Source organism: Zeugodacus cucurbitae, chromosome 6, assembly GCF_028554725.1.
Source record: "Zeugodacus cucurbitae isolate PBARC_wt_2022May chromosome 6, idZeuCucr1.2, whole genome shotgun sequence".
In the NCBI taxonomy this organism is placed as follows: Eukaryota; Metazoa; Arthropoda; class Insecta; order Diptera; family Tephritidae; genus Zeugodacus; species Zeugodacus cucurbitae.
In genome coordinates this window covers 15,633,247-15,645,442 of record NC_071671.1, presented here as the reverse complement: position 1 = coordinate 15,645,442, position 12,196 = coordinate 15,633,247, and the positions used below count along the sequence as shown (strand labels likewise).

The following is a 12,196-nucleotide window of genomic DNA, read 5'->3' as shown; positions in this document are numbered from 1 at the left end:
AAATATGTATCTGATACCTAAATTTTTACTCTGCTTTTGTGTTCTTTTTCTTTTTTATATTTGTGTATAAATCTCTTGATTTGGTAAAACTCAAAACAAATTTCAACATATTAGAACAACACCAAAAATTAGAAGAAGGTAATTTTCTTATTGATTTCAAATTTGAATTTTGTACGAAATTTTTCGTTGCTTTGCTTTTAAAATTTCGTATTTTTTTTATTCTAACAATTACGGTTAAAGCTTTTACTCACAAAAGGGGACGTTTTTTTCAAACAAATTGCATAAACTATGCAAGTTTGCAAAATTAAGGTACGGAATGTCTATTCAGCAAAAATAAATGGAGCTGAATTAACAAAACTTAATTACTTTGTGTAACAAAATTTTACTACATTCTCAAATTTTATAGCGCTGAATTAGCTGAATACCAGCTTTAGCGAATAAGTATAGCCGCTAGATTTGAAAAAAGGTTCTTATTGTCTATTCATTACTGAAAAAGGCATAAACCATACAGTTTCGAGTAGCTGAATGTGCTGCTCAGTGTATTGAATTGAACAAAAATGGCTGTAGATCAAGTTAACATTTGCCAAGTATAACTCAATAAGTTTTCAATGCGCTGAATTAAACTGAAAATACGTTAAAGCATCTGAGAATAATTTAAGACATCGAACAGTCAAAACAGACGCTGAATTGACTTAAAAGATAGAAATCTGTGCAGATTTTACACAAAGGCTCTTCTTTATAGCTAAAAGAGATATGCTGAATTAGCTGAATATCGCTGAATTAAGAAGTTTTGCATAGTAACGTTGAAATTATAAATTTTTGAAATATTTCCATTCATATAACAATTTTGCGATCAAAAAATATGCAATTGTTTGAAAATACGCCACCGAATCTCGAACTTAGAGCTTAACACATTTGCTTTACTAACACATTAGTCAATTAGCGGATCATTGTGATCAGTTACTCACACATAAACATTTAGTACTTTTACTATCACACAATTTGACTACAATTTTCATAAACTCACCTCTCATACACTCCACACATTGTCCTTCTCTCTCACCTACGTTATTGCCTTTGTATAAGTATATCAATGTTCCATTTGTACTTTTGTAAATTTAAACGCATTTTTCATTCACCCTTTTCAAATTCTCAATGTACGCTTCTCACTTCACCGTTTTTCGTACTTCACACCAGAGCTATGTCTAAACTCTCCATAATTTCTAATTTGTTTCAACTTTTACAGGTTATGTTCGCCCGATCGCGCTGATGCGCCCAATGGTTGGGAGGCGCCAGCACCCGCTACACAACCGGCATTACCACTTCGCTTGTACGTTCCCGAGTTGGAGGAGATTAGGGTTAGCGCTGTGGTGGCGCGCAAGGGTGTGCTGAATGTATTGGAACATGGCGGTTCCGGCTGGAAGAAGCGCTGGGTGGTAAGTTGAAAAGACAAAGCGCTGATTTCACTTTTAATAAATTATTATTGTCTCCACTAGATTGTGCGTCGCCCTTATGTTTTCATCTACAAGTCCGAGAAGGACCCAGTGGAGCGTGCAGTATTGAACTTAGCGACCGCACAGGTTGAGTGCAGTGAAGATCAGGCTGCGATGGTTAAGATACCTAACACATTTAGGTAAAGAAAAATAAATATATAAATATATATATTTTTTTGGATTTTTCTTTTTTCTGTTATGCCGTTCTTCTAATATTCATGTTCTAACTGAACTGTTTCTTGTTTTGCAGTGTTGTCACTAAACATCGTGGTTATCTGCTTCAAACCTTGGGTGATAAGGAGGTACACGATTGGCTATACGCCATAAATCCGCTATTGGCTGGACAGATAAAGTGAGTATACTTTGAAGAAATTATTATTTTTATTTTCAGTCCCTCATATTTTTTTAATGACGGTTACCCTTTGGAAGCAATGTTAAACTTGAAAAGGCTGGGACAGCTTCCTTAAAGTTTTTTGTTCGGTTATGCATTGAACAAGAACCTATTCATGACATCTTCAAAATCTGCACTGTTGAATACCGCTTGTTAACTTTACCCCTATTTTCTCGTACAATATTTCTCGCAAATTGGTTAAAATTTATGTAATTGTAGTTTCTTACCTCCTGATGGAAGGTTTTAAGGCCACTCTGTAAGCACACCCGAAAATCAGTGTACGGTTATGAATCAAATATCTCGAACTATTTTACTCTCTTCTATTCTTTGTCTCTCCCTCTCTCGAGAAATAGTATTACTATTACAGTTACTATATATTTACTTAGATCATTCGAAGTCTAGGCTTATCTGCTACATTAGTCTAGACAAAACTGAGTAATGTTGGTTGTGGTTGTTTTAACGATTATCCAGCCCTGCTGAAACGGAAAGAATAAGTCTAGTTGTCAACTTTCTATCTAACGGTAGGCCCAGGTTGGTTATCTAACGGTAGACCCCTGAAATGTGCTGTTACGACAGGGTTGGACCAAAGAAAGAGGGGTGTTGAGTGATGAGTCGGGTTCGTTGGTCATGCAAATAGGTGACTAGTATCATGAAGGGACGCATTGAATACAAGACATATATTTTGTATGTCCAGGTTCAGTCAGGATAAATAGGAGTTTAACCTGTCTGAAGCTGTTTGCGTCCGCAGTCTGGTCGGCGTATTGCGTTATGTCATCGGCGTATTGTAAGAGTGACCTCTTGATGCAACTAGGCAGCGGTTGCGCTTCCAGCAAATGAAACTGCTTCGTGAGCCCTTCGTTAGGCTCCTTTACAGGTAGCTAAAGCTATCGTTGTGTAGATTTGCTTTAGGAGATATCAAGAGGTCCTTTCTCCAGTTGTACTTTCCCTAATCGCCCAAAATTTTGGGGTTACTCACGATCGGTATTAGAATATCACCGTGAATGTTAAGGTTTAGCCTGTACTGCTTCATCCAACTGGGAAAGTGGATTTAGCAGGAGAGAGTGCCAGACTCATAGAAAAGAAGAAGCGATGATGATGAAGCTAACATGTCATCAATTCCAGTGCCCGATTTTATTGTCATGCAATCATCAGTGTAGGAGGTTATGTTGATGATGATGGTCGGTGAAAGATTAAATTTTAATCTTAATAAATGCAAAAAAAATGGTGCACAAAATATAAATAACTTATTCAGAGGCATACATAGTTCGTTATACACCAAGCACCTACCGTTATGCTAACCTTTTTAAAATTATTTCAAACTAAATTTTTTTCAATTTTTCCAATTAAATTACATATTTTTTTATAATTTCTAGAATTTTTTTTAGGAGTAATGTTTAGTTCTATCGTAAACATGCAAAGAAATTGAAAATCTAGTGCAGCTAGAAATCCAAGCGCCTGTGGATACGCTAAATATTTTTATACATTTTCTTAAACTGAGTTTTGAAACATTTTTGCCATTCCTTAGTTTGCTTTCTCAAGAAGTTGAGAAAAATTATTTAAAATCAACGAATTATGGTCACAGGAAGGTCGAAACACCTGAAAGTATGCTATATACGTGTCTTTTTTTATATATTTTGTTCGTTCTTATTCATTTTATTTTATGTTTTATAATCAAATATTGAATTAATTGTTTTTTACTCCTCTTCAGGTCAAGACTGGCACGTCGCACATTGGAGTCGGCATCGCAAACCGCATCACAAATTCAAGCCACAACGGCGTCAAATGCACAGACAAACAACAAATGAGATACAATTACGATGGAATCCGTATTAGTGTTTTAAGGGCAGAGTGTTTCTGAACAGTATATGCAAACAACAAAAACAAAACTAATTGAGATTACAACAAAAATAAGAAATAATTATGTATTATTTAGTTATAAATATTAAGAAAATTATATATCTACACATACATACATGCATATAAGCAGTTATATGTATGCATATGTACACACACACACTCATACACACATAAAATGCATATATGACAGGTTCATATATGGTATTAATGAATGCAGGCGAGCAGTAAATGATAATAATGAATACAGGAAAGTTAGCTAAAAAACAAAAATAGTGAAAAGGAACTTAAGCCGTTATGAAAAACACTGAGCGCAAACACACACATACAATGAATTAGTGAAAAAATGCAAGTAAGCTGAGAGCGAAGCAAAGCGTTGAGTATTTATGCAAAATATTGACAGAAACATTTGGTCCAAGCCGCAGAGGATTCCGTCGTGCGAAAACCGTTAGGCAGTAATTTTTTTGAACTTTCGTTTCTCTACTACTTTTCGAGCGGACTGGCAAAGCAGTTGTGTTGTAGTAAACGTGGGAGTTGTAGCGCTGTTTGTATGCTAGTAGCGTGCGTTTTAGTTGTTGTATTTATTGTATTTGTAAAATTCGATATTTTTTTGTAGTGAATTTTCTCATTTTCTCAAAATATAAAAATGCATAAAAATATATATTGTATTAAATAAAAGTATATTTAAAAACAAAAATATATATATATTAAATAAAATATTTACTCATTCACTCTAATTGTGTGCAAAAAAAATTAATTAATTAGTGTAAGAAAAAAGCAAAAATTGCGAACTAAAAAACAAAAAATACGCTTCACTGTTATCAGAAAAAAATGTAACAAAAATTATATAAAAGCATACTAAGCAACATGAACAAATTGTAATTTATTATAACTGTTATTTATTTATTTAAATATTTAATTTAATTATTTTAATTGTAGACAAGTGTAAGTGTAAGTTTTGTATTTTTATTTTTAAGTTTTATATTTATTTTTCCTGTAAATAGTTTAATTTTTGCAAAATCAGCAAATTAATGCAATAAAAAATAAACAACAAAATCTAGCATTTTATAATGCATGTACATTAAATTGTATGTTCAAAAGTTTTTAGAAATTATGCATTAAAAATTAATTAATTTTAAAATATTTTAAAATAGCAATTCATTTTCGCTCCACTAATATACAGCTTTTAATGTGTAAATGTAGTTCATAATGGAAAAAGAAAAAAAGTATTGTAAAGAGCAAAATAAAGACAACAGTCATATTTATAAAGCATATGTATGTACGACGTAGTTGAAATAACGCTAGTTTAATTAGCAAAGCAAAAGGATTGACGTGAGCAGGTATATGCACACAGTTGTATGAGAATGTATACAGATGTAGGCAATTTAATTTTTGTTTTTGTTATTTACAATATTTAAAACAATTTAATTTTTGGTTATACTGTTGCTGAACATAATGGTAAAGCTAGCATGCTTTCATAAAAACAAAATTTTTAACATTTTTTAGCTAAAAACTCGAACTAACCTCAAAAAAAATATTTTTTAACAATTTTTCCGAATTTATTTTTTCGGTTCAAACACCGTATTGAGGTTAGCTGCAACAGTGTGATCAGTATTTTTACTGTTTTAATATTTTTGTATATTTTTTTTATTTATTAATTTTTATTTTTTATTTATTTTTAATTTTTATTTGAAATATTTCACTGTACTTTTGAAAACAAAAAATTAAATGTATAAAAAGCAAATGTAATTGATGTATTTAGCAAAAAAAAACACAATAAATTCTATGTAATATGTAAAACAATTGACCTACTAGGCGCTATAAATGCACTAATATGGATTCCACGTGAATACAGTAAGGCAAGAAAATAAGAAAACAAAACTTAAAACTGAAAAAAAAATAAATTATTTAAAATTAATATATAATTACAATTGTAACAAAAAGTGCGGAAATATATAAAAATAATATTAATAAAAAAATATTTAAAACCAAAATATTTATGCTAAATTACATAAGTTATTAAAAAAAATATTAATTAAAATATTTATTATTTAAAAAAACACTTATACTTAACAAAAAATAGCATATTATTTAAAACAAAAGTATTAAAAATATATGAAAAATATTATTTAAAAACAAAAAAAACAATAATTTTTAATGAAATATGAATATGTATGTATGTATACAGCAAAAAAATTAAAAAACCAAAAATTAGTTATTAAACCAACAAATATAAAACATGTTTCATGAAGTAAATGCTGAATAGTGTTATCAAATGCGAGAAATATTTGGAAAATTTATTCACTGAACACAAAAATTAATTTACACAATGTACTCAAAGCCCAACTAAGAAGCGTTAAATAAAATTAAAATTTAAAAAGAAAAAATTAAAATTTTAAAACATTTCATGTTTCGAATATAGCTGCGAGTAGAGGTTTTCTGAATACACATTTATTAAAGCTTTTCTCATACAAGAGATTGGGGATTCTCAATAAAAATGTTATTTTCTAAAGCTTTCTTACCTTCTCAAATTTCAAAAACTAAATCAACACAAACTCTTCAAAAGTGCAGTGAAGTTAGTTGTAAGATGTCTTCAAAATATCGTATGTCATTAACCACATCCCTCCATTTCAAAGACAAACTTGAAAATTGTTACTAAATGCTCATAAAATTAAATAAAAATTATTTTAGTAAATAATACGTTTTGATAAGTTGAAAATACAACAACACAGATATGACTACGAAAACTCTGCGTAATTTGGGCAAAAGCGGAAACGGCGTAAAATCGTTACATTGTATGATCTAGAGATGAATCAAGCACTTAAACATAAATTCAATATGTTTCACTTCGAAAAAGCTTTTGAAAACATTTGTGCTTAACCAAAGCTTTTTAATGTGAAAAGCTTGTATTTGTTGTATTTTAAATTTCAATGTTTGACTTAGATTGCAAATATTTCTTTGAGCTTTCAAAGTTTTATTAAAGCTTAACGGCTTACTTTTTAAGCTCAATAGCTGGGTTTTGTTGAATTTTGTGCTTTAAAGAATGGTTTAGATTGATAATATGTTTTTGAGCTTTCAAAGCTTTCTATACAATTTTCAAAAAACTTTAATTCACACATCAAATTCATGCATTATCGCTTATAAAATTGCAAAAAAGCTAAATATCTTTAATTTTCTTAAAAGCTCAATTTTGCTTAGTTTTAGTTAAAAAAACAGTTATTAGCGATTTGAGCGTAAAGTTTTTTAAATATTCTTAAATTTACAGATCAGTTACAGAAATAATTGAATTTCAAGCCAATTAATAAGCTTTCATGTTCTTAAAATAAGTATTAATATTTTTGAGATTCATAATTTTTATAAATCGTGTGATTTTCCTCATATACGTAACTGTATATATTTTATATACAATATTAATGTAAAAAATTAATTTAGTTAATTAAAATCGCAGTTTTTAACAACTTTTAATTTCGAAAGCTTTAAAGCGCACACTTTTAGTAGAGCAAAGAGTGTAGCACGCCGAAAAAGCTCCATATGAACGAGCTTAGTGTAGTTGGTGGAGTTAACAATTGAGTTGTGATTAAGCACAGTGAAAGCTTTTAATGGCGCGCTTTCGTTGTTCACTAACGGTGAATAAATGTTAAGCGCAAGGTGAAGTAAGTGAGTTTACAGTCTGAAATAATAAAATTATTGTTTAACATTTTTATGAATAATTTTCTTTAGTAAAATTTCAAAATTTTTAAGCGTAGCTTGTGCTTTGTTCTGGCAATGTGTGCATGGTGAAAGCGCTAAGTTTAAATTTGTTAAATTAACATTTATTTATTTATTATTTATTTGTTGTTTAAATATAAAAAGAGTAATTATTATTTAATGAAAGTATTAAAAGTACGGAACTTCAAAGTTGCATGTGAGAATTAAAAAAAAAGTAATAATTAAATAATTAATAAAAAATCAAAACAAAACTACAAATTAAGCAGTTATTGATATTATAAAAATAAAACAAAATATAAAATAAATTGTACAACACTTTCGAACCGATATATACACTGAGAAAAATATATACACACTTACTTATGTAACAAATAGTAAGAGGCAACAATAAGTTATTTAAATAAATGTCTTATACTCTGAAAAAAAAAATTAAATGAAATAAAATTATACAAAAAGTGAAAAATGCATTGTGGGCAATTTAACAGGCATTTAGGTGCTTTGTAGCAGAAAAAAGAACAACAACAAAAACAGAAAAAGTATATTTAATAATATTAAATAAATATATATACATACATACAAATATAACCAATAAAAACATGACCAGCATAGCAAAAAACTCACATAAAACATACATACAACAGCACACCATACATAAAATACAGACATACAATACCAACATATAAACACCACTCATGATATACATAAAAACATAAAAGACATACATATAAACACAAAAAATATCTACATATAAGTATAGTAAAATGAGGAAAATGATGAAGCATTATATTTAAAGGATTTAAAAAATAAAATTTGAAAAAGTTGAGATCAATAATTAATATATAGAGACACACTGTGGCAAGCAGCGCAGCAAACCGAAATGCAAATATGTATACATAAAGCTGGAAAAGTGAAATGAAAGTAAGAGTATATATAATAAATTGAAATTAAAGGCGAAAAAATGTATGGAAATTTATTCAAAGCTAAATGTGTACTATCTCAAGATATTATACGACGTGAGCGTATCACTATTATTACTTATTATTATTATTATATTATGATTATTATTACTATTATGATTATGATTATGAATAATATAAATAAAAAGGCTTTAAATAAAAATTGTAAAATAACCAAAGGGATCTTTTAATTGTCAATAATGCAAATTAGAAATGAAAATGGTAAGGAATGCGGTTTAATAATTTGTATAACTTACCCTAGATTGTATTATTGCTGCATTTATTGAATAGTGGCTCTTTCACACTTTCAGGCACAACTACTAGCTCTACCAGCACTTCCAGCTTTAACACTAGCAACTGACACTATCAAATCATTTATTAAATAAATCTTTTATTGACGAAATGTTTTAATTTTATTCTAGTTTACACTGTCTTGTATTGCATTTCAACCACAAACACATATTTTACATATAATTAGTTATTAAATGACAATTATTTTCATCCGGCTACTACCATTTCAGCAAATTAATATTTTTCTTTTAAATGTTGCTTTTTCACTGTTGCTGTTTGTAATATTATTCGCAAACGGATGTGCAAAATAACGGAAACAGCATGAAATGTCAGATTAGTTCTATTTCAGTTTGTTCCCCATTCGAAATGTACGAAAATTTCTTGTGTTCAGTTTTAGTGCTTTTAATTGTTTTAATAAGTGCATAATTTATTTAAATTCAATGTTAATTACCTGTGTACAATATATAAAATCTTCGTTTTACACTAACGCAAGTAAAGTGCGTTAGAAACCATCTTCAATTGCTTATTGTGTTGTGCTTATTTGAACGTCTCAAATAGAGAAGCTCCGGCTGACGCGCATTATTATTCCAACATACAATATCCGTCTAACAGGAAATCTACGACAGTTTTTGTTTAAATACATATGGTAAGTCTCTCTATACTCCTAAAGGACTTATATCATTATATTCGACATAAATATCTGTACCATATGTACGGGGCCGACGAGAGCTGCACCGAGCAAGAAAACAGGCTGGAAGAACGCTAAATCTCAACCGAAATAATGTAAAATATGCATAATGTTATTCAAGTATTGCGTGACATTATACATAAATCCTTGTGTTGATTGTAAATCAAATTCAAAATATATTTGATGGACATATTTTTCTTTGAGTCCTTTAATATGTGAGACTAAAATTTAGTGAATTTTGCAATACTGAAAAACTAATTAATATTTCTTGAATAAAACATCCAGTTCATACACTCCTAACCAAACTTTTTAAAACTGCAATACAAAAAGTTTATTTTTCAATTTTTTTCAAAGCACATTAACTTTTATTGGACATAAAAATGTTTTTTGCTGATTTAATATCAACCAAAGTGTTCACAGTTAATGTTTAACTTAAAAAGACGATTACAATACTTGCGTTCTTGAGAATGAGTAAACGAATTAAATTATTTATTTAATTTAGACATAAGCAGCTGCTTCTGTGAGTACAATGAGTGTGCAACTCTTATATATTTTTTATTTTTTGCCCGCAATCGCCTGCACGCGCTCCTCCACTTTGGCGACCTCCTTGTTCATGGTTTCCAGATTTTGTGCAAATGTTTCTTGCACCGAATGCAGCAGTTCTTTGTTGCTTACCAAGCTAGTTGCAATAGTAGTTTGTTTCTCCTCAATTTCGGCAATGATTTTAGCAAAATTCATTGCTATTATAAAAAAATAAAAATAAATGTATTAATTACAAATAACACTTCAAAATCATAAACACAAACTCACCATATTTGTGTAGAGATTCCAGCGCTTGCATACGTTCAATTATGTCAGGCAATATTTCAGCCACCGGTTCCGTACGTTTCGCAAGCTCATAGAGTTCCGTAACCTTTTGATCACGTTTCGCATCATCCGCGGAACCACTCGATTTTTCGGCAATTGCATCCATTTTACCTGTGAGTGTAGTGAGACGCGTTTCGATGTGATCCAATTTATCGGGTTGTAACAGTGCTGCCTTTGTGCTGAGTTGATGTACTGCCTCTAATACATTTGCGGTGTTCGTAACGGCGGTAAGACGGCTGAGTTTCTCTGGTTGTGCACCAATAGCTTGCTCTAGTTGATGCAAACGATGCTCCAGCTTAGCGATGCGTGCTGAAGCAGCCAAGTCAGTGCCAGGTGTTGGTATGGCTGTTAGCAGTCCCGATTTTTTGAATTCCTCCACTTGACCTATATAACATAATTTAAATTAATAATAATGGAATCTTAAAAAGTTATTTAATTGTATTTATACCCACCAATCAATTGCTTAACTTCCTTGTCAGCTGACGACGGTGCTTGCTCTTTGCCCAAAACTTGCTCCAAACGTAAAGAGTCCAATACTTTCTTCGCCGTTGCAATAACAGTGGCTACGGCATCGTACGATTGTTTTTCTTCGTCGGCGATTTTGCGATCTACTTGCAACGCTGCCACCTCATCCATCAACTCGTTCATTTCGCATTGTAAACGTCGACATTTCTGCACCGGGGTCTCCTTTTCGCCCAAACCAACTAGCTCATATTCACCAGAGCGCGCATCGTAGCCTTTGCACAGACGCCGACCAATGCGATCGGAAAAGTCTACGCTACCATCAAGCGAAGCGCCACGGAAGCGATTGTATGCATCGCGCGTTGAGATGTGCATACGCTCGATAGAGTCATTGTCCGGCTCTTCTTCATAGTAATCTGATGTGTCAGGCTCGCCATTGTCGGGGGTTTCGTACACATCGGGTTGGTCATAAGCCTTAAAAAAGAAGAAAATTAATATACATTTGTACAAGGTGCGGTACTCTAAAGTGAGTCAGGTTTATTGAATTTCCAATTATGGTCGCGCTGTGTGTGTACACTTACAATTCCCGGCAAGTTCTCGAACTTTGGATCCGCCATTATTGTAGGCACTGCTGTGTTGTTTAGCTAACAAATCCGTGATTTTTATATTTCGTAGCGTGTAAAACACTTTAAAAACGCAGCGCAAAATTTTTCAATTTGCACAAAATACAAAAACTTATGTGTCAAACAACAACAATTTTCTGCTGTAACAAATGTCAAAACACTGATGTCATCTGTTTTGCAATTTGTTGATATTTGCGGTACGATATGGAATGGAACAAAATGGGGTGACTAGAAGAAATAAAATATTTTTCCACAGTAGACGTAACGTAATGTTGTAAGTTTATTTGCTACGATTGGATTTGTTTATACTTTATTTAAAGAGGAGCCATCATTTATTTTCGTTTATATTTAAATAATTAGTTTATTAATTTTTTTCGGTAGTATGCGGTATATTTTTATTTATTGATTACGTTTTGAATAATATAATAAGAATAAATTTAGCGTAATTTGTAATAGTAATTATTATAAAAGAATTGTGAAATTTGCTATAAACATAATACTACGCTTGACTAAAATCAAATTAGAAAGGAACGAAGCGTTCCCACGACAGGTCAAAATTATTTCGGAAATGCGTTCTTCAGCTACAAAAACAAGCGAAATAGTTTCAATTCTATATCCGTGAATGAACTTTATATATAAAAATAATATAAGAATAAAAATCAGGGTAATATTTTAAACTGTGATTAGAAGAATAATATTTCGTACTCCTTTCAAACAGTAGTCGATCTACCGCCTTGACTTGAAGCTCATTTGGGCCATCTTTGTCCTCAGCGTTGCCGCTCATTGTCAGCTGTCGCAAGGATAATAAGGATAACGCAGTGGTGCATCAAGTGAATGCAAAAAGCTACAAGAACAACAACTAC

General features: G+C 31.0%; 2 protein-coding genes across 10 annotated transcripts in view; one reads left to right on the top strand and one right to left on the bottom strand.

The window, feature by feature from the left end:
- LOC105213275 (kinesin-like protein unc-104) overlaps window positions 1-8,581 on the top strand; it is a 100,273-nt gene extending 91,692 nt beyond the window's left edge. For 7 of the 9 annotated variants that reach the window (XM_054232987.1, XM_054232983.1, XM_054232989.1 and 4 more), the window contains 5 exons: window positions 115-138; window positions 1,247-1,436; window positions 1,497-1,633; window positions 1,744-1,845; window positions 3,593-8,581. In XM_054232987.1, the coding sequence (XP_054088962.1) occupies window positions 115-138; window positions 1,247-1,436; window positions 1,497-1,633; window positions 1,744-1,845; window positions 3,593-3,689 (550 nt within the window). In that variant the 3' untranslated portion in view covers window positions 3,690-8,581. The remainder of the gene's footprint in view (window positions 1-114; window positions 139-1,246; window positions 1,437-1,496; window positions 1,634-1,743; window positions 1,846-3,592) is intronic. The other 2 variants (XM_054232990.1, XM_054232988.1) reach the window with 1 other exon arrangement.
- A 1,177-nt stretch (window positions 8,582-9,758) lies between these two features.
- On the bottom strand, window positions 9,759-11,494 carry Dmn_0 (dynactin subunit 2). The gene is made up of 4 exons (XM_011185848.3): window positions 11,292-11,494; window positions 10,701-11,184; window positions 10,192-10,632; window positions 9,759-10,121 (listed from the first exon to the last, which is right to left on the bottom strand). Exons 1-4 carry the CDS (start codon window positions 11,325-11,327, stop codon window positions 9,937-9,939), a joined length of 1,146 nt encoding a protein of 381 aa, XP_011184150.2. The 5' UTR covers window positions 11,328-11,494; the 3' UTR covers window positions 9,759-9,936.
- Between the last annotated feature and the right edge of the window lie 702 nt (window positions 11,495-12,196).